Below are 19,361 nucleotides of genomic sequence, written 5' to 3'. Positions count from 1 at the left end.
AAACTCCTGCCATTGCTGTTCCACTGTCTTTCCCACTAGGCTCTGCTTCCAGTCGATTTTTGTCAGTTCCTCCCTCATGCGCCTGTAATTACCTTTATTTAACTGTAGAACCTTCACATCTGATCCACAGTGATAGGGGCTCGTCGTTCATGAGCGATGACTTGAGGCAATACCTGCTCTCATACGGGATTGCCTCTAGTAGAACCACGAGCTACAACCCTAGGGGTAACGGACAGGTGGAACGTGAGAATGCTACAGTCTGGAAGGCTGTCTTACTGGCATTGAAGTCAAAAAGCCTTCCAGTCTCCCGTTGGCAAGAGGTGCTCCCTGATGCGCTCCACTCCATACGCTCACTCCTGTGTACGGCAACCAACGCTACTCCCCATGAGAGACTGTTTTCATTCCCTCGGAAGTCTTCCTCGGGGACCTCATTACCATCTTGGTTGACGTACTCAGGACCTGTCCTCCTGCGGCGACATGTTAGGGCCCGCAAGTCCGACCCTTTGGTTGAACAGGTCCATCTCCTCCACGCCAACCCTCAGTATGCCTATGTGGCAAACCCTGACGGGCGAGAGGACACGGTCTCGATTCGAGACCTGGCGCCAGCAGGGGGCTTGGAAACCCCTGTCGCTCCCATACCTCCTGTTAGAGACCCCCCAACTATTGTTTCCCCTCCTGACACGGCGCGGGCAGCATCGGGACCATCACTTAACCCTTTTACTCCCGTGTACAGCTTGCCTGAGTCCAGGAGATGGTCGCCACTTCAAGGCGTGTCCGAGCTCAACGGATTGTCACCACCTCGGGGTCAACTGGCCCGTGAGACATTGGAGGAGCCGTTGGACACCGCCTTGGGGAGAATGCCACCGTGAGTGCCTACTCCGGTGTCATCGCCGGTGTTGAGGAGGTCACGACGGTGCGGTCCCCCTGACCGTCTGAACTTATAGACTGATGACCAATTGTTCCGTGTTTTTTTGTACCCCGCCGGCCTTTGTCTTCAAAGGAGGGGTGAATGTGGTGAACCATCGTTGGTTCCCACCAGGTAGTACTGAGCCAGGGTCTGGCCAGTACTATGAGTCTGTATATATGTTGCTGTTGGGGTTAGGATTGGGTTGTTCTACATGTTACTGTTGGGGTTAGGGTTGGGCTGTTCTACCTGTAATATAGTTATTATGGTACATCCCAGTTGGGCTCCGCCTCCTGGGAAAGGTATAAAGGTCACTGCTCTGTCTGGGACCCCTCAGTCTGGGATTGTGTATTATATATGGTAGCTCTATTGTAGTAGTCAATAAAAGCCTTTATTTCCTCGAGCATCTCTAGCCTCGTGAGTTATATCGCGCATCAAACTCTCCAACTTTTTGAGTGGAATTGTCCCATATTTTGGCAGAATGGTGCAGTGTGTGGAAATAACAATGTAGAAGCTGCCGGCCCCAGCGACGGCTGTCTCTGCTATTGTTTGGCTGATCGTGGAAAAAAAAGTGAAGGAGCTTGTCCTACAATGTAACGCTGGTGGGGTGGGCCATGATTGAGCCCCTCTGAATATCACCCTCCTACCCCCGTACCTCCCCCAAACACGTCATGCAACACCCACCCCCATGCAGAATATACCCCCATGAGACACCCCTGGCACTGTCCCCTGGCACTGCCCCAATCCAGATGAATGCCACAGCTGTAATATGTTGTCTCAGAGCTCAGATCAAGCATGGAGCATTCCTGTTGTTTCTAACTCAGTGCCAATTGGATGGTGTGTTGCGCCATAAAACCAGCTGGAGAGCTGCTTCTTTTATTGTGTAATGTCCTGTAATTGTGAGCATCCAACATATGAAAATAATGAAGTATAAATGGTGGCCTTTTGCAGAAACAGCATGCCCCGCCACAGTACAGGTGGCAGAAAGGACCTGCCCTGCTTGAGTGTCTGTTACTTATGGCTATCAATTCACCTCTTGGACAGGCATGCGACTGAACAGTCTTCTGGGTAGAAAAGGAAATCTGGACCAAATGAACAACTACTATGATGTGGGCCATTTCTTCACAGTCAGTATGTTAGCCAAGGACGTCAACAAGGCAGTACAAGCAGCTGAGAAACTCTTTAAACTCAAGCCCCCTTTTTGGTAAGAATCGGTGTTCATGTTGTACTACGTATGTGAATAAGCTGAATCTGAAGAAAACCGGGTGTCTGATTTTTGGGTCTGACCCACATTCGAACGCAATGGGAATAATAATAAAAGGATCAACAGGGAACAGAAAGGTCACAGTCCAAAGTTGTTGAACTCAATATTGAAACCCAAGGGCTGTAATGTGCCAAATCTGAAGATAAGGTGCTGATCCTCCGATTTGTGTTGGGCGTCACTGGGGTATTGCAGCAGGCCAAGGATGTATATATATGCATGAGAGTGGGATGGTGAGCTGAAATGGCACGTGCCAGGAAGGTTGAGGTCGCACTTGCAGACTGAGTGAAGGTGTTCTTAACGCGGTCGCCCAGTCTATGTTTAGCCGTCCCAACATGGAGGAGACAGGAATTGGGAGCAGATTATACAGTAGACCAAATTGAAGGAGGTGCAAGTGAAATGTTGCTTGACCTGAAAGAAGTATTTGGGGTCTTGAACAGTAAGGAGGGAGGAGGTAAAAGGACAGGTGTTGCAATGTTAAACTGTGGCCGTTCACCTCCATCTTGACCCTTTTATTAAATATCCAAGACATTTTTTGTCCCAATTCAAACGAGCTCCTCTGTCTCCCCCAGTGGACCATCTGTCAACTGTTCATTATCAGTTTTGCTTTCAGTGAACACTGACCTTTGTTCTCCCATTAACATATACTGCTATCCTACCTTTACACCACTATTAGCACCTAGAATCATAGAATCACAACAGTGCAGAAGAAGGCCATTCGGCCCCTCGAGTCTGCATCGATAGCGAACCACCCAGCCTCTATCCCCCTAATCCCACGTATTTACCCTGCTAGCCCCCCTGACACTAAGGGGTAATTTAGCATGACCAATCCATCTAATCCACACATATTTTGGACTGTGGGAGGAAACCGGAGCACCTGGAGGAAACCCACGCAGACATGGGGAGAATGTGCAAACTCCACACAGACAGTGACCCAAGCCAGGAATCGAACCCGGGTCCCTGGTGCACAGCGGTGCTAACCACTGTGCTGCCCCTGTGCCACTGTCCCACCTTTGTATGAAGAGAGAAATAGATGTAATGTTTCAGCTCAATGACCCTTGATCAAAACTCTCACCAACATGACATGTTCATCCCTTCATTGATGTTGCCTGACCTGTGACATGCTTCCAGAGTCAATTTGCCACCATGATTTTCAAAAAGGTGTGACTCGCCAAAAATGCCGCATGTTGTTTAAGCATAGCAGCGATTAACAAAAATATTGATCTTCCCACAGCATTGCAAGAGCAACTGGAGTATAAATGCTGAGCTAAATTTTCTGCTTTCTTCAGGTATTTGAGATCATTAGTTCAGAACCTGACGTTACTGCAGCAATTCCAGAAGATCAGCAATGACTATTCCCCAAAACAGGAGTGTCTCAATTTCTGGTTGGATATCATTGTGGAAGCGACAAAGATCAATATTAATGGATTGCGTTTTCCAGTAGGTTTTATTTGTTTTTTTCCCAATTTTCTCCCCTCATGCCTTGATGTTGGAGATTCTATCAAAAATATGGTACTAACAACGTTAGCAGCTCTATATTCCCTCTCCCACATTCATGTTTGTGGTGGGTTAACCCAGGCACTTAATATTAGTGCTACGATGACACAGTGGTTAGCATTGCTGCCTCACAGTGCCAGGGACCTGGGTTCAATTCCTGCCTCGGGTGACTGTCTGTGTGGAGTTTGCACATTCTCCCTGTGTCTGTATGTATTTCCTCTGGATGCTCCGGTTTCCTCCCACACTCCAAAGATGTGTGGGATGATTGGCCATGTTAAGTTGCCCCTTAGTGTCGGGAGGGTAAATATGTGGGATTACGGGGATAGGGCCTGGGTAGGTCTCCTCAAATCAGAGACATTGAAGTTGATTAGAGTGATTTACCACCCTCTCAGTGTTTTCTTAACACTCCCTGACCTCCCTCAACCTCCAATTTTTAATTTTATGTTTGTTTTGCTGTTGCTCGTGCATTCTCCATGGCAACACCCCAACCAATCAGAGTCCACCTGTCAACCAATCGGCATTCACTTCTCATACAATATACAGTTGATGTCTCCTCTGACACTGGTTTTCTTGTGATTGTCTTGATGAGTGCAAAAGCTTCAAAAAAAATCTTTGTTCAGCAATATTCAAAATGACTAAATCAGACTTGGTTCATTTGGGAGCAAAAACTATATATTGTGAAGGCAATAATTTGAAATATAATTTTGAATTGAAATTATGATGCACAATACCATAAACTAATGTTAATGTTAATGCACAATACCATAAACTAATTGGGTATAGTTCCTCTGGAACCATTGTTTCAGATTAATACCGTCATTAAATTAGCAAGAATTTCATACAAACGTCCTCAATGCTGGTCTCACTCGTGCAAACATAACCAATGATGTGGAAGCATTGAACAATCATCACTACTTTTTTCATAGTTGAAGATGGTAACATATCCTCTGTTCTATTTCAGGTTTTGATTCTAGAGCCAACCAATGTCTACCAACCATCCTATATATCCATAAATAGTGAGGCGGATGAGAAAACAGTTTCCGTATGGCATGTCTCATCAGAGGAAGAGGTAAGATTGGGTGATACCAGACCTTCCATCTCAAATTGCAACATATTTTGGGTTTATTACTGCTAATTGTTTGGCTTTCTAAAATGGCCTTTCTAAAATGAAGACATACAGTTTTTATTTCTTCCCTTTCCTTATGTTTGGAACTGATTTGGTGGTTCCGCAGCTAATGGTACTCCATGTTATAAATTTTCAAACCATGGAAATCCCAGATTCAGTTACCTGATTTTACCCTAAGGCAGCATTCGGGTTACCACAGTTGATCTCATCATCACAGTTTAAGCAGAGAGGAAAGAAAAATCAGCCAGTGTTTGAAACTTGAAGAACCAAGGCCTCAACCAAATGGTAGAACAACTTCCCATTCCAATGCATCACATACAGGAGGTGGAATATTCCGCCAACAGGGTTTACCGCTCGCACTGAAGTCAAGGGGCTTTTGAATGGCTCGCCGCATTTTCCAACCCCACCCCCTCCTCCCAAAGACAGGGCCATAAATTTCAGCCCATAGCTTCTCTTGGTGTCACATCAATGGATGGTTTGGGTACAAATTCATAGAACTTTATTAGAAATATTACTGATAATAAGCAAAATGGGAAGTATACATGTCAGTAAATGAAAGGATTCGTCTTTGTCATCATGAAACTGTGCAAACTCTTTTGATAAAATAGCTTGTGGAAAATCATTATCTCAGTTCAGACATGAAAAATGGCCATTTAACTAAAGCACTGAAGGAATATTTGTAACTATGGGACAATACTTCATCAGTGTCTTCAGGGGAGGAGAATTCAGAAATTAGGTAAACATTAATTTTTTTTTGCAGAGGGTTGTGAATCTTTGGAAGTCACTACCCCAGAGGGCTGTGGAAGCTCAGTCAGTCATTGAGTAATGTTTAAGGTCGAGACTGATAGGTTTCTGATTGAAAATAACGTAAAGGGTTATGGGGATAGTGTGTGTAAAAGGCATTGAAGTGTCCAATCAGCCACGATTATATTGAAGAGCGGAGCTGGCTCGTCAGGCTGACAAGCCTACTCCTGTTCCTATTAAGGGGGTGGATTTCCTCACCATTGTCAGCATAGTTCCCATGCAAGTAACTTCGTGTGGACAGAATCTTGGGCAGAGGCCATTTCTACTGGTTTTTGGCACCGTCTGGCTCATCCTCTCAAAATTTCCCTAAAGATTCAGGGCAGTATGGTGGCATAGTGGTTAGCACTGCTGTCTCACAGTGCCGGGGACCTGGGTTCAATTCCAGCCTCGGTCACTGTCTGTGTGGAGTTTGCACTTTCTCCTCGTGTCTGCGTGAGTTTCCTCCGAGTGCTTCCGTTTCCTCTCACAGTCCAAAAATGTGCGGGTTAGGTTGATTGGCCATGCTAAATTGACCCTAGTGCCAGCAGGATTAGCAGGGTAAATATGTGGGGTTATGGGAATAGGGCCTGGGTGGGATTGTGGTATGTACGGACTTGATGGGCTGAATGGCCTCCTTCTGTACTGTAGGGATTCTATAATTTGTGAATCTGCCTGCCATGTTCCATGTGACCTCATTTAAATGCATGATACTGAGGGCATTTGGTGCTGTGCCGTCTTGCGTTTTGTCAGCTTACAGTCACTGGGTGACTTAGGCTGGGATTGCTTTTGCCAGTATGAACTGGGACAAGCTGAAATGAGGAGCTTCTGAGTGTGAAGAATCCGGAGGGTTTCCCTGGAGGTTTCTGTAGCTGGGATACTCTTGTTTCAACAAGAATACAAAGGCAAAACATGGCGGATGTTGGAAATCTAAAATAAAAAGAGAAAGTGGTCAGCAGGTCAGGCATCATAATTTCAGGTCGATTACCTTTCATCAGAACTGGGTAAAGTTTGGAATGTCATAGGTTTTAAGCAAGTGAAAGTGTAGAAGGTTGGAAAAGAATAAAAGTGAAGGTCTGTGATAGGTTGGAAGACAGCAAAAATATAATGACTAAAAAGCTGGTGATGCAAGACCAAGTGTAGTGGTAATGGGACAGGGCAAGAAACAAAAGATGTTTTTAGAGGAGGCAGGATCCTGAACAGATGCCACCCAAAAGCCAAAAGAAAGAAAAATGAGTAAAAACATAGTTTCAACAATGGATCTGCCAACTTAGAGCTGGACTTGTTTCCCACAACCTCTGACAGGGTTAGACCATTGCAAGATTAGGAACCCACCTTCTTCAACCCTTGCACCTAATATATTTCATATCACACACAGGTCACACAAAGGTCTTCAGGAGGAGATGTGTGTAAGAAGATTGATCTTCACCACAGCAATTGAGTAGCTCTGTCACTCACAGCATGAAAATCTGTATCAGCACTCATCTGCTGGTGTTGCTTTCTGTGGCTATGGTGGAACTATTTTGGAACAGAATTATTTCAGAGACTTGTAGGGGATCTGTTTAATATCAGCCATTCTGTTGTATGGCCATGTATAGGAGAGCTGGGCATCACTTCCTGCACCATGGCAAGGTAGCAGGGAGATAGGACCTTTCACCTTTACAAAGTTATTGGCTTTCCCAAGGCCCAAGATGCAATCACTGGTGCCTGTGTTGCTTAAAAGGTCTGACAGAAAGTTTCCCTCATCAACAGGTGGCTCTAGACACATTTTGAGCATCTGTTGTCATCCATAACAACTCCACTAAGAGTTGCTCTGATAGCAACAGAGGATCACTAGAATGAGACACATGGTCACCAGAATAAGCTTCAGGGTCTTGAAGGCCAATTTAGCTGCCTAGATAGCTTGAGAAGGGTTCTTTAAGTGTAATGAGTGTGTCGCACAACATGGGAAGACAATAAGGTAGTGGCAATGCCATGACTAGTATTCCAGAGGTAGTGGCGAATGCTCTGGAGACAAATCCCACCAGGAATGGTGACCATTAAACCATTGTTGTAAGCCCACCTAGTTCACTAGTGTCCTGTAGGGAGAGAAATCTGCAGTTCTTACCTGGTCTGGCCTATGTGTGACTCCAGATCCACAACAATGTTGTCTACTCTTAACTGACCTCTGAAGAAGGCCAAGCAAACCATTCAGTTCAAGGACAGTAACACTCATCTCTTATCAAAAAAGTTGTAGTCTGCTTTACAATAAGTTTGTAGTGCCAGTTCAAGGTTGAGATTGTACCAATTCAGATATTATCTGTAGATATTTTCAGATTTGAAAAACTAACTGTGTTTCTCTATCAACAGATATTTCCAGACCTGCTGAGTTTATCCAGCATTTCCTGTTTTTTTTCAGATATAATCCACAGATGCTTTATCCATGTATTTATTCTGAGGGCTGTATGATCAGTTACTGTTTTTTTTAATGCACCTACAATGGACTAAACATCCAAAGTCAAGTTGACTAACTTCATTGATTAAAGGATTAGATTTGGTCCAGATGGCTAAGCGATTTAAATTAAAGATTAGCGGGTATAAATATAGGCTGTGTAATTGTAGAATTTGATGTCAGGAGATTGTTAGAATCATAGAATAAAATCCCTACAGTGCAAAAGGAGGCCTTTTGACCCATCGAGCATGTTGCGACAACAATCCCACCCGGGCCCTATTCCCATAACCCCATGTATTTACTTTGCTAATCCCGCTGACTCTAAGGGACAATTTAGCATGGCCTTTAGGAGGAAACCGGAACACCTGGAGGAAACCCACGCAGACATGGGGAGAATGTGCAAACTCTTCACAGACACTCACCTGAGACCGGAATTGAACCTGTGTCCCTGGCACTGTGAGGCAGCAGTGCTAATCACTGTGCCATCGTGCCGCCCACTTTTGGCAAAGAATCATTGATATCTGGGACAAGTTGCTAGCTGGTGCAGGGAATGTGGGTTTGCGACAAACATTGAAAAGGGGGTTGGAGACATTCTTGAGTCTGGCTGACTACACATAGAAAGTATTGGGAAGAACATGTCTCCTTCATATCATGTTCTTCTGAAATTTCCTTGATTAGCTTTAGGAGAATTGTGATATTTGTCAAAGAATGGTGCCAAACTGGGCTGAGATACACCACACTGAGGGCATTGCCTGAGGTGGGTTCCATGGGTCAGCCTTCAACACTATTATTTGCACGAAACTCATCTCCAAACTCCATGGCCTGGGCCTCGGCACCTCCCTCTGTGACTGGATCCTGAACTTCCTAACTCACAGACCACAATCAGTAAGGATAGGCAACAACACCTCCTGCGTGATCATCCTCAACACCGGTGTCCCACAAGGCTGTGTTCTCAGCCCCCTACTATACTCCTTATACACCTATGACTGTGTGGCTAAATTCCCCTCCAATTCAATTTTCAGTTTGCTGACGACACCACCATAGTGGGTCGGAACTCAAACAATGACGAGACAGAGTACAGGAATGAGATAGAGAATCTGGTGAACTGGTGCGGCAACAATAATGTCTCCCTCAATGTCAACAAAATGAAGCAGATTGTCATTGATTTCAGGAAGTGTAAAGGAGAACATGCCCCTGTCTACATCAATGGGGATGAAGTAGAAAGGGTCGAGAGCTTCAAGTTTTTAGGTGTCCCGATCACCAACAACCTGTCCTGGTCCCCCCAGGCTGACACTATAGTTAAGAAAGCCCACCAATGCCTCTACTTTCTCAGAAAACTAAGGAAATTTGGCATGTTAGCTCCGACTTTCATCAACTTTTACAGATGCACCATAGAAAGCATTCTTTCTGGTTGTATCACAGCTTGGTATGGCTCCTGCTCTGCCCAAGACTACAAGGAACTACAAAAGGTTGTGAATGTAGCCCAATCCATCATGCAAACCAGCCTCCCATCCATTGACTCTGTCTACACTTCCCGCTGCCTCGGTAAAGCAGCCAGCATAAGGACCCCACGCACCCCAGACATTCTCTCTTTCACCTTCTTCCGTCAGGAAAACGGTACAAAAGCCTGAGGTCACGTACCAACTGACTCAAGAACAGCTTTTTCCCTGCTGCTATCAGACTTTTGAATGGACTTACCTTGCATTAAGTTGATCTTTCTCTACACCCTAGTTATGACTGTAACACTACATTCTGCACTCTCTCCTTTCCTTCTCTTTGTATGGTATATTTTGTCTGTATAGTGCGCAAGGAACAATACTTTTCACTGTATGCTAATACATGTGACAATAATAAATCAAATCAGTGGAGGTCATGGGGTGGCACGGTGGCACACTGGTTAGCACTGCTGCCTCACAGCACCAGGGACCCGGGTTCGATTCCCAGCTTGGGTCACTGTCTGTGTGGAGTTGGCACATTCTCCCTATGTTTGTGTGGGTTTCCTCCGGGTGCTCCAGTTTCCTCCCACAGTCCAAAGATGTGCGAGTTAGGTTGATTGGCCATGATAAATTGCCCCTTAGTATCAGGGGGAGTAGGAGGGCAAATATGTTGGGTTACGGGACCTGGGTGGGACTGTTGTCGGTGCGGGCTCAGTGTGGCCTCCTTCAGCACTGTAGATTCTATGATTCTATGTATTTAGAGGATGAGTGAACGAGTGGGTTATAGATAAATTGATACACTGGCCAGTGTTCAAGAATGTAAAGCATTTCTCTCCCATTTGCCAAAGGCTGGCTATTTTCCATCATTTGTTTTGGCGCTTTCATTATGTTCACTCGGTACCCGACTTGAAAGTACATCATATCATAAAGCAATCGTTTCACACCTCTGCACTAGACTCACTCCAGGCCGCACTGATGCTTTTTATAAGCTGCATTTGTTGGCAGTGCTTTCATTATTAACCTAGAGAAAAAATGTTGGAACTAAATGGCACATGATTTGCTGAGCCCAAAATTCAGAATTCCCAGGAATTCAAACCAGAACTTTCCAGTTCATTGACTGCTGTTTACATAAAGCAAAATGTCAAGCGAGCTATTAGTAGCAATGCCACATGCACATGCAATCATTTTGGAACTATCTACAGAAGATGCATGTTAATTACTCAGTTAATGGTAGGGCGTTGGGGAGAGTTATAGAACAAAGAGATCTAGGGGTACATGTTCATAGCTCCTTGAAAGTGGAGTCACAGGTGGACAGAGTGGTGAAGAAGGCATTCGGCATGCTTGGTTTCATCAGTCAGAACACTGAATACGGGAGTTGGGACATCTTGTTAAAGTTGTACAAGACATTGGTAAGGCCACACTTGGAATACAGTGTGCAATTCTGGTCACCCTATTATAGAAAGGATATTAGGGACGGCACGGTAGCACAGTGGTTAGCACTGCTGCTTCACAGCTCCAGGGTCCCGGGTTCGATTCCCGGCTCGGGTCACTGTCTGTGTGGAGTTTGCACATTCTCCTCGTGTCTGCGTGGGTTTCCTCCGGGTGCTCCGGTTTCCTCCTACAGTCCAAAGATGTGCGGGTTAGGTTGATTGGCCAGGTTAAAAAATTGCCCGTTAGAGTCCTGGGATGTGTAGGTTAGAGGGATTAGCGGGTAAAATATGTGGGGGTAGGGCCTGGGTGGGATTGTGGTCGGTGCAGACTCGATGGGCCGAATGGCCTCCTTCTGCACTGTAGGGTTTCTATGATTTCTATGATTCTATGATTATTAAACTAGAAAGAGTGCAGAAAAGATTTACTACGATGCTACCGGGACTTGATGGATTGAGTTATAAGGAGAGGCTCAATAGACTGGGACTTTTTTCTTTGGAGCGTAGGAAGCTGCGGGGTGACCTTATAGAGGTCTATAAAATAATGAGGGGCATAGACAAGGTAGATAGTCAATATCTTTTCCCAAAGGTAGGGGAGTCTAAAACTAGAGGTTTAAGGTGAGAGGGGAGAGATACAAAAGCGTCCAGAGGGGCAATGTTTTCACACAGAGGGTGGTGAGTATCTGGAACAAGCTGCCAGAGGTAGTAGTAGAGGCAGGTACAATTTTATCTTTTAAAAAGCATTTAGATAGTTACATGGGTACGATGGGTATAGAGGGATATGGGCCAAATGCGGGCAATTGGGATTAGTTTAGGGATTAAAAAAAAATAAGGACGGCATGGACAAGTTGGGCCGAAGGGCCTGTTTCCTGCTGTAAACCTCTATGACTCTATGTTATTTGTGTGGCTTTTGCTTGTACCAGACGTGCTAAATGAGAAGTAAATGCCTCAATTGTTTTCAACATAGCCTTTCACTCACTGGTCTTACCATACTGGATTCATACAAATGCAGTTTACTGCAAACACACACTGACTTTGACAGTGAGACTTGGAGCCTGTCAGGCAAGCGTGGGTGAGAGATGCATTCAACTGAAGAACATGCAAGAACTCAGATATGGCTGCTCAATTTGTTTATTTTTTAACAATAAAAATTCTTGGGCTTTACGGGCACTCTATCTGGTAATGTTAGAAGAGTAGGACATTTTCAGTGATAGCTGCATTTAATGTCATTATTTCATTGTAACTTTATGTATTTGTTACCTTTCGTACAGAAGGGAATTCATGAATGGAATTTTACATCCTCATCCATTAAAGGTATAAGGTGGGTGTGCAGTAATACTTGTACTGTGTAAGGCAAAGATTAGGGGCGTAATCTTCCTACCAAAGGTAAATGTGCATGTGTGTGTGTATGTGTGTGTGTGTGTGTGTGCATCTCCTATCCCATTCCACTTGATTTCCATCTGGCAGGACTCATAAAATTAGCAGAAAATTTTGTTCTACATACATTGGGATCTGGCCATTGTGGATAATCTGTCCATATGATGGGAGTGGTTGATTGGGTCTGATGCCAAGGAGGTTTACTCAGGTTTTCCATTTCGATGCAGAATTTAAAGGGGATTTAGCTTCATTTAAAAGTCAATAAAAGGCAATGGTTTCCTTGCAAACGCACCTCCAAGTGTAGATGTTGCTGTGCTGTGAAGAAATTCAGCCTGTATTGCTGCATCTGGATGAGCAGAGAGAAGGCATTGTTTTGGCTTCGTTGTTTAAAACAAATTTAGAAGTTCACCTGGTTGAGAACTGTACTTTCAAACAAAATTCATAGCCCCTTTCATTTTTGAGCTTTTTAATTGGTGTTTCCCTCCAAATGATCCTCAAGGGTGGCACAGTGGCCGAGTGGTTAGCACTGCTGTCTCTCAGTGCCAGGGACTCAGGTTCAATTCTGGCCTTGGGTCACTGTCTGTGTGGAGTTTGTAGGTTCTCCCTGTGTCTGTGTGGATTTCCTCTGGGTACTCCGGTTTCCTCCCGGTTAGGTTGGATTGGCCATGTTAAATTGCCCCTCAGTGTCAGTAGGATTAGGAGGGTAAATATGTTGGGGATAGGGCCTGGGACTGTTGTCAGTGCAGGCTTGATGGGCCAAATGGCTTCCTTCTGCACTGTAGATCCTATGATTTAATGGTTCAACATCACTTTAGCACATTGCTGTGACATAGTCACCTTCTGTAAAAATGCCAGGGATTATATTTTATGACTTTACAGATTTCCAGAAAGGGCTTTAATGTTATCTGTTTTCCCACTCAACTCGAGATCAAAGGTAGCATGGTGTTAGCTCCTGTAACCCTAGTAGTTCAACTTGAGGTGTGGATATTCTGGACCCATTGCTCTTCAGCCTCTACTTTTTGTCACCTAGGGCCCAATTTTACCATTGCGTCGCGCCCGTTTTCGGGCGTGAAAACGGTGGTAAAGTCGGGTGTGAGGTCATTGACGCGATCCGCGCCCGCGTCCGCACAGATTGCCACTTTACCGAAACCTGGGAATGGCGACGATCCGCTTTGCGCCAAAACAGGCGCAATGGCGATTTAAGTGCATTTGCATGCATTTAAGTTGAATTAATGAACTGCCCGCCCAACTTTATCAGCATTTCCCCCTTTACCACCGCGCTTGCCAATCCGGAACCGCGCCATAATGGACCTGCTGAATAAAAGTCTGAATCGGGCGCTCCAGCTGCTGAAGAGCGCGTTCAGTGCTTCCAACAGCTTTCTGACTCAGATCAGTGGTGGAGGGAGGAGGGTTAGATCATTCTCTGGCTGGCGGGGGGAGGGGAGTGAGACCAGATCGTTGTCTGGTTGGGGGGGGGGAGGAGGAGGAGGCGGGTCAGATGTTCCTCAGTGGGTGGGGGGAGGGGGGGGGTGAGTGAGGCCAGACCATTCTCTGGGGAGGGGATGAGTGAAGCCAGATTGTTGTCTGGGGGGGAGGAGGGAGGCGGGTAAGATGTATCCTTGGTTGGGGGGGCGGGGGGAGGCCTGATCACTCTCGGGGGGGGGGGGGGGGGGCAGATGGATCACTGGTGGAGAGCGGGGTGCAGATAGATCTCTGGTGTGGAGGCGGGAGGCAGGGGGTCCACTGCCACTCAGCGGGCGATCGGTGGGGGGGGGGAGGGGGGCAGGGGAGGGGGGCAGGGGTGGGGATCAGTCTAGGTAGGGGGGGGTGAATAAGGGGGACAGTGATGTGTGTGGGGGCCATCGCTCCTGCTTTTCGCTCCCGGGCCGCTTTCTCCGCTTTCTGCGGCTCGGGAGCAATCTGACAGGGGCAGGCTTTTTCAAATTTTTTTTCTAACTGCACATGCGCAGTTCAGAGCTCCGATCGTTTCGGCCGCGCTAAGCCCCGCCCACAGCGCGAATGGGACTGCCGATTTTTTTTTCAGGCTGAGTGCGTCTAGGGGTGCCTGAAAACAGATTTCCAAGTCGGATCTGCATTACGCCCAGATTCAGCACTTAGAATGAAAATGGTAAAATCGGGCCCCTAGTGTTAAGTCAGTAGTAGATATGTGCATGTGCAGCAGAAGGCTGGCTGTAAGAATGTGAAAATGGTCCTTCATTTTATATTGCCTCTCCTTGTTCTTATCAAAAGGTATCATATCATACTTCATCTATCATGTGGCCTCCCATTCATCCACCCTGTCTTTCCCTCCTCCCTTTTTGCCCCTTGATTATTTAGTAATTTGTGAATGTTATTAGTGCCTTTGACTGCGAAGTCTGACACATGGATTTATTTAACTCCTTGCCATTGCCTGACTCCCCATTATTATTTCCCCAGTCTCAGTCTCAAAGGGGCATATGTTCACTTTGGCCTCGCTATTCCTTTTTATATATTGAAGTAAGCTCTTACTGTCCATTGTTATGTTAGTTATCAGTTTACCCTCATAGTTTATTTTCTTCATCATTGTTTAAAACCTACCCAATCTCTGCCTTACTACAAATCTTTGCCATATTGTATGTTTTTTTCTTTCAGTTTAATACTCTCCTTAACTTGCTTAGTTAAACATGGCTGATTTATCCCCTTGCTAGAATTCTTCTTTATCACTGGGATGTATCTTTGTCATGAGTCACAAACTATTTTCATGAAAGTCTGCCATTGCTGGTCAACCACTTTTTCTGCTAAACTCCTTTCCCAGTCCACTCCAGCCAAATCTGTCCTCATTCTCTTATAATTATTCTTTTTTTTAAGTTTAGCACAGTTGTTTCTGACCCAAGTTTCTCACACTCAAACTGAATGCTAAATTCTACCATATTATGGTCACAGTTCCCTAGGGGATCTTTTATTCTGTGATTGTTTATTTAACCTGCCTCATTACACATTACCAGATCCAAAACAGCCTAATCACTGGTTGGTTCCACAACATATTGTTTTAGGAGACCGTCCTGAATACACTCAATTAATACTTTCTCATGGCGACCTTTGCCAATTTGATTTTCCAATCAAAATGAAGATTAAAGTCATCCATGCTTAATGTACTGCAATTTAAAATTTCCCTTATTATCTCCCTATTTATTCTCCATTCTACAGTACAGCCACTGTTAGTGGGGGGCAAGGATTACTCTCACCAGTATCTTCTTCCCCTTGTTATTTCTTACCTCCATCCATATGGATTCTACATCTTGTGGTCCAAGATCATTTCTTGCTATTGTACTTGTTCCATCTCATAAAAACAAAGCTACCCCATCACCGTTTCCTTCCTGTCTCTCTTTACAAAAGGTCACATACCCCTGAATATTTAGTTCCCAGCTTTGATCTCCTTGTAACCATGTCTCTATAATGGTTATAAGATCATATCCATCAACCTCAATTTGTGTCATTAATTTATTTATTTTGTGCCGAATACTTTGTGTATTTAAGTAAAGCGCCATTAATTTTGCTGTTGTACCATTCCCTGCCCAGCCCCTCCCCCTCCCCCTCCCCCTCCCCCTCCTCCTCCTCCTTTTTGATCCTATTTGCTGTCAGTTTTTAATCCTCTCTGTCACTTCCTATCACACTCTGGGTGTCAATTTCCTTTTGCTTTGGAAGCCTATGTATCCTTTCTTCAGAACCATCTCCCCACCCCCCACAACCTATTTAGTTTAAAACCCTCTCTATCTCCCTAGTTATGCAGTTTGCAAGAACACTGGTTGCAGCTTGGTTCAGATGTAGGGCATCCCAATGGTATACTTTCCACAGTACTGATGCCAGTGTCCTATGAACGGAAACCAACTTCTCCCACACCAGTCTTTGAGCCATATCTGATCATCTCTCTAAGTTTATGCCAATTTGCACACGACTCAGGTAATAATTCTGACCTTGGAGGTTCTGTTGTTTAATTTAGTACCTAGCTTGTCAGACTCTCTATGCGGAACCTCTTCCCTTGTTCTCCCTATGTGTCAGTACTTACATGGGCCACGACAATGGTATCCTTCCCTCCCCACTTCAACTTCTTCTCCAGTCCAGAGCAGATGTCCTGAACGCTGGCACTGGGTAGACAACAGGGATCTGGACTCTGGCTCATAGCTGCAGAATTTTATCTCTAAATGACCCCAATCCTTTTACCATTTATAGAGAATCCCTACAGTGCAGAAGGAGGCCATTCAGCCCATCGGCCCATCGAGTCTGCATCGAACACAATCTCACCAAGACCTCATTCCTGCAACCCCTCACATTTACCCTGTTAATCCCACTGACATTAGGGTCAATTTAGCATGGCCAATCAACCTAACCCGCACTCTTTGGGCTGTTGGAGGAAACCAGAGCACCCGGAGGAAATCCATGCAGACACAGGGAGAATATGCAAATTCTACACAAACAGTGACCCGAAGCCGGAATTGAACCCAGATCCCTGGCGCTGTGAGGCAGCAGTGCTAACCACTGTGCCACCATGCCACCCCAACATACCTTTTAAAAGTCGTTTGGATTACCTTTTACATTGATTGCCAGTCTCTTCTTATACTCTTTCTTTTTATTTCATTTTATCTTTTTTTTACTCCTGTCTGAAATTTCTATGTTCAGCCGGGTTTCGAATTGTATTGTCCACCTGAAAATTGACATATACATGCATTTTTCTGCCCCATCTCTTTTGTCAGTCAGGGAGCTTTGGATTTATTTGTCCTGCTTTTCCCCATCATGGGAATGCACCTCAATTGCACCCAAACTATCTTTTTAAAGAAAGCTTATTGTTCCGACACATCTTAGCCTGCAATCCTTCATTCCAGCTTAGCTGAGATAGGTCGGTTCTCCCCTGTTAAATCTCCCACCCAGACCAATTGGTAACAGCTGTTCTCCTGCTTGCAGCTCGTATATGAAATAATATCGAGCTCGGACTCCCAATGTCTTGGGGCACCTGCTGAGAATATTGGCAGATCTCCACCTGATGTCAATCCGCTGTTAATCTCCAGCCTATTGCTGGGTACAATAGCCTACCTGAACCACAACAAATCTTTGAGCTAGCTACCATTAGCTTAATGGGCTGTCTGTCTTGACTACTGCACCTTCTAATTTCTTTCTTGGTAAGAAAGAAAGACTTGGATTTACATGACACCTTTCATGACCTCTGGACATCTCTCGGCGCTTTACAGACAGTGAAGGCGTCTCAAAGTATAGTCACTGCTGTAATGTAGGATGATACAGTGTCAAAATGTGCATTTGAATCACAGCTCTCCCTCTGTTCGAGTGTTACTGAATTTAGTAACATGACTCCTAATGGGTACTTCTCTCCCTCTCCGTTCCAGCATATCCAAATGCGATGAGCGCTGCTGCTTCTTATATGTCCATAATAACTCGGATGATTTTCAGATCTACTTCTCCACGGAGGCTCAGTGCAGCAGGTGAGGTGCCTACAGGTGTCACAGCCTGGGTTATTTGTGAGAATCCTGTAAATCTGTAGCCTTTCCACCTTGTGATAGTTGTGTGTTTGAGTATTAAAGGCCTAGTACTGCTCCTGTGGGCAATGATGGGTAATTTAGACCTCAGCTAATTGCGTAAGATGGCAGATGTTGGATCAGTTGTCCATTTGACATCTCTCACCATTTTTTGTTTGGAATGTTAAAAATAGGGAGACATATACAAGATAGCTGATCAAAAAACACCCAAATTACCCATTTTATACCTAATGTCTGAATTCCCCCATTTCACATAAATAACTGCCAGGTAAAGCTTTCTGTCCCTTCAGAATGAGATCACCTCTAATTCTTTTAAACTCCAGAGAAAATACACCAAATTTGCTCAGAGATATTTATGTATTGATTGCAACCTCATTACTAACATTACAATTGACAATTTTGAGTTTTTAAATTACACCAGTTCCATCTTTATTTTGTTATTAAATATATATATTTTCTAAGGTGTGCTGGGATACACTTTCCAGCTATTAGAACAGTACAGCACAGAACAGGCCCTTCGGCCCACGATGTTGTGCCGAGCTTTATCTGAAACCAAGATCAAGCTAGCCCACTCCCTCTCATCCTGGTGTGCTCCATGTGCCTATCCAATAACCGCTTAAATGTTCCTAAAGTGTCTGACTCCACTATCACTGCAGGCAGTCCATTCCACACCCCAACCACTCTCTGCGTAAAGAACCTACCTCTGATATCCTTCCTATATCTCCCACCACGAACCCTATAGTTATGCCCCCTTGCAATAGCTCCATCCACACGAGGAAATAGTCTTTGAACGTTCACTCTATCTATCCCCTTCATCATTTTATAAACCTCTATTAAGTCTCCCCTCAGCCTCCTCCGCTCCAGAGAGAACAGCCCTAGCTCCCTCAACCTTTCCTCATAAGACCTACCCTCCAAACCAGGCACATTCTCTCCACATTATAAGCCATGCTGTTATAGGAAGATACTGAATAAAGGCAAAGCATTCCTTTTCTGCAGCTACTAGAAGGAAATAAACTTTCCCAACTTTTCCTTCAGTGATAACTTTCTGGCCACTGTTGAAGTGGAAAATCAAGTCGGATCATATGGGACACGTGGCTGGAATAGGAGCAACAATATTATTGCATTGTCCTGAAGTTGCTCAGGAAAGAAGACATGAGGTTGCTTTGACAGACAGAGTGAAGGAAAATCCAAAGAGCTTCTATTGGTATGTTAGGAGCAAAAAGATAGTGAGGGATAAAATTGGTCCTCTTGAAGACCAGAGTGGTAGACTGTGTATGGAACCAAAAAAGGTGGGGGAGATACTAAATGGTTTTTTTGCATCCGTAGTTACTGAGGAAATGGGCATGGAGTCTACGGAAATAGGGCAAACAGGGAGGGAAGTCATGGAACCTTTACAGATTACGCTGTCTTGAGGCAAATCAGAATGGATAAATCCCCAGGACCGTACAGGGTATTCCCACGGACCTTGAGGGAAGCTAGTGTTGAACTTGCAGGGGCCCTGGCAGACATATTTAAAATGTCAGTATTCACGGGGGAGGTGGCGGATGATTGGAGGGTGGCTCATGTTGTTCCGTTGTTTAAAAAAGGTTCCAAAAGA

At 44.9% G+C, this 19,361-nt stretch overlaps 1 protein-coding gene across 2 annotated transcripts in view; it reads left to right on the top strand.

Moving 5' to 3' along the window:
* map3k15 (mitogen-activated protein kinase kinase kinase 15) overlaps positions 1–19,361 on the top strand; it is a 134,468-nt gene that overhangs the window by 44,790 nt on the left and 70,317 nt on the right. For both annotated transcript variants that reach the window (XM_078232396.1, XM_078232397.1), the window contains exons 8-12: positions 1,949–2,108; positions 3,455–3,605; positions 4,624–4,731; positions 12,134–12,183; positions 17,615–17,710. In XM_078232396.1, the coding sequence (XP_078088522.1) occupies positions 1,949–2,108; positions 3,455–3,605; positions 4,624–4,731; positions 12,134–12,183; positions 17,615–17,710 (565 nt within the window). The remainder of the gene's footprint in view (positions 1–1,948; positions 2,109–3,454; positions 3,606–4,623; positions 4,732–12,133; positions 12,184–17,614; positions 17,711–19,361) is intronic.

Source organism: Mustelus asterias, chromosome 17, assembly GCF_964213995.1.
Source record: "Mustelus asterias chromosome 17, sMusAst1.hap1.1, whole genome shotgun sequence".
Taxonomy (NCBI): Eukaryota; Metazoa; Chordata; class Chondrichthyes; order Carcharhiniformes; family Triakidae; genus Mustelus; species Mustelus asterias.
The sequence above is the reverse complement of the archived record's forward strand: the minus strand, read 5'-3'. Positions and strand labels throughout refer to the sequence as shown.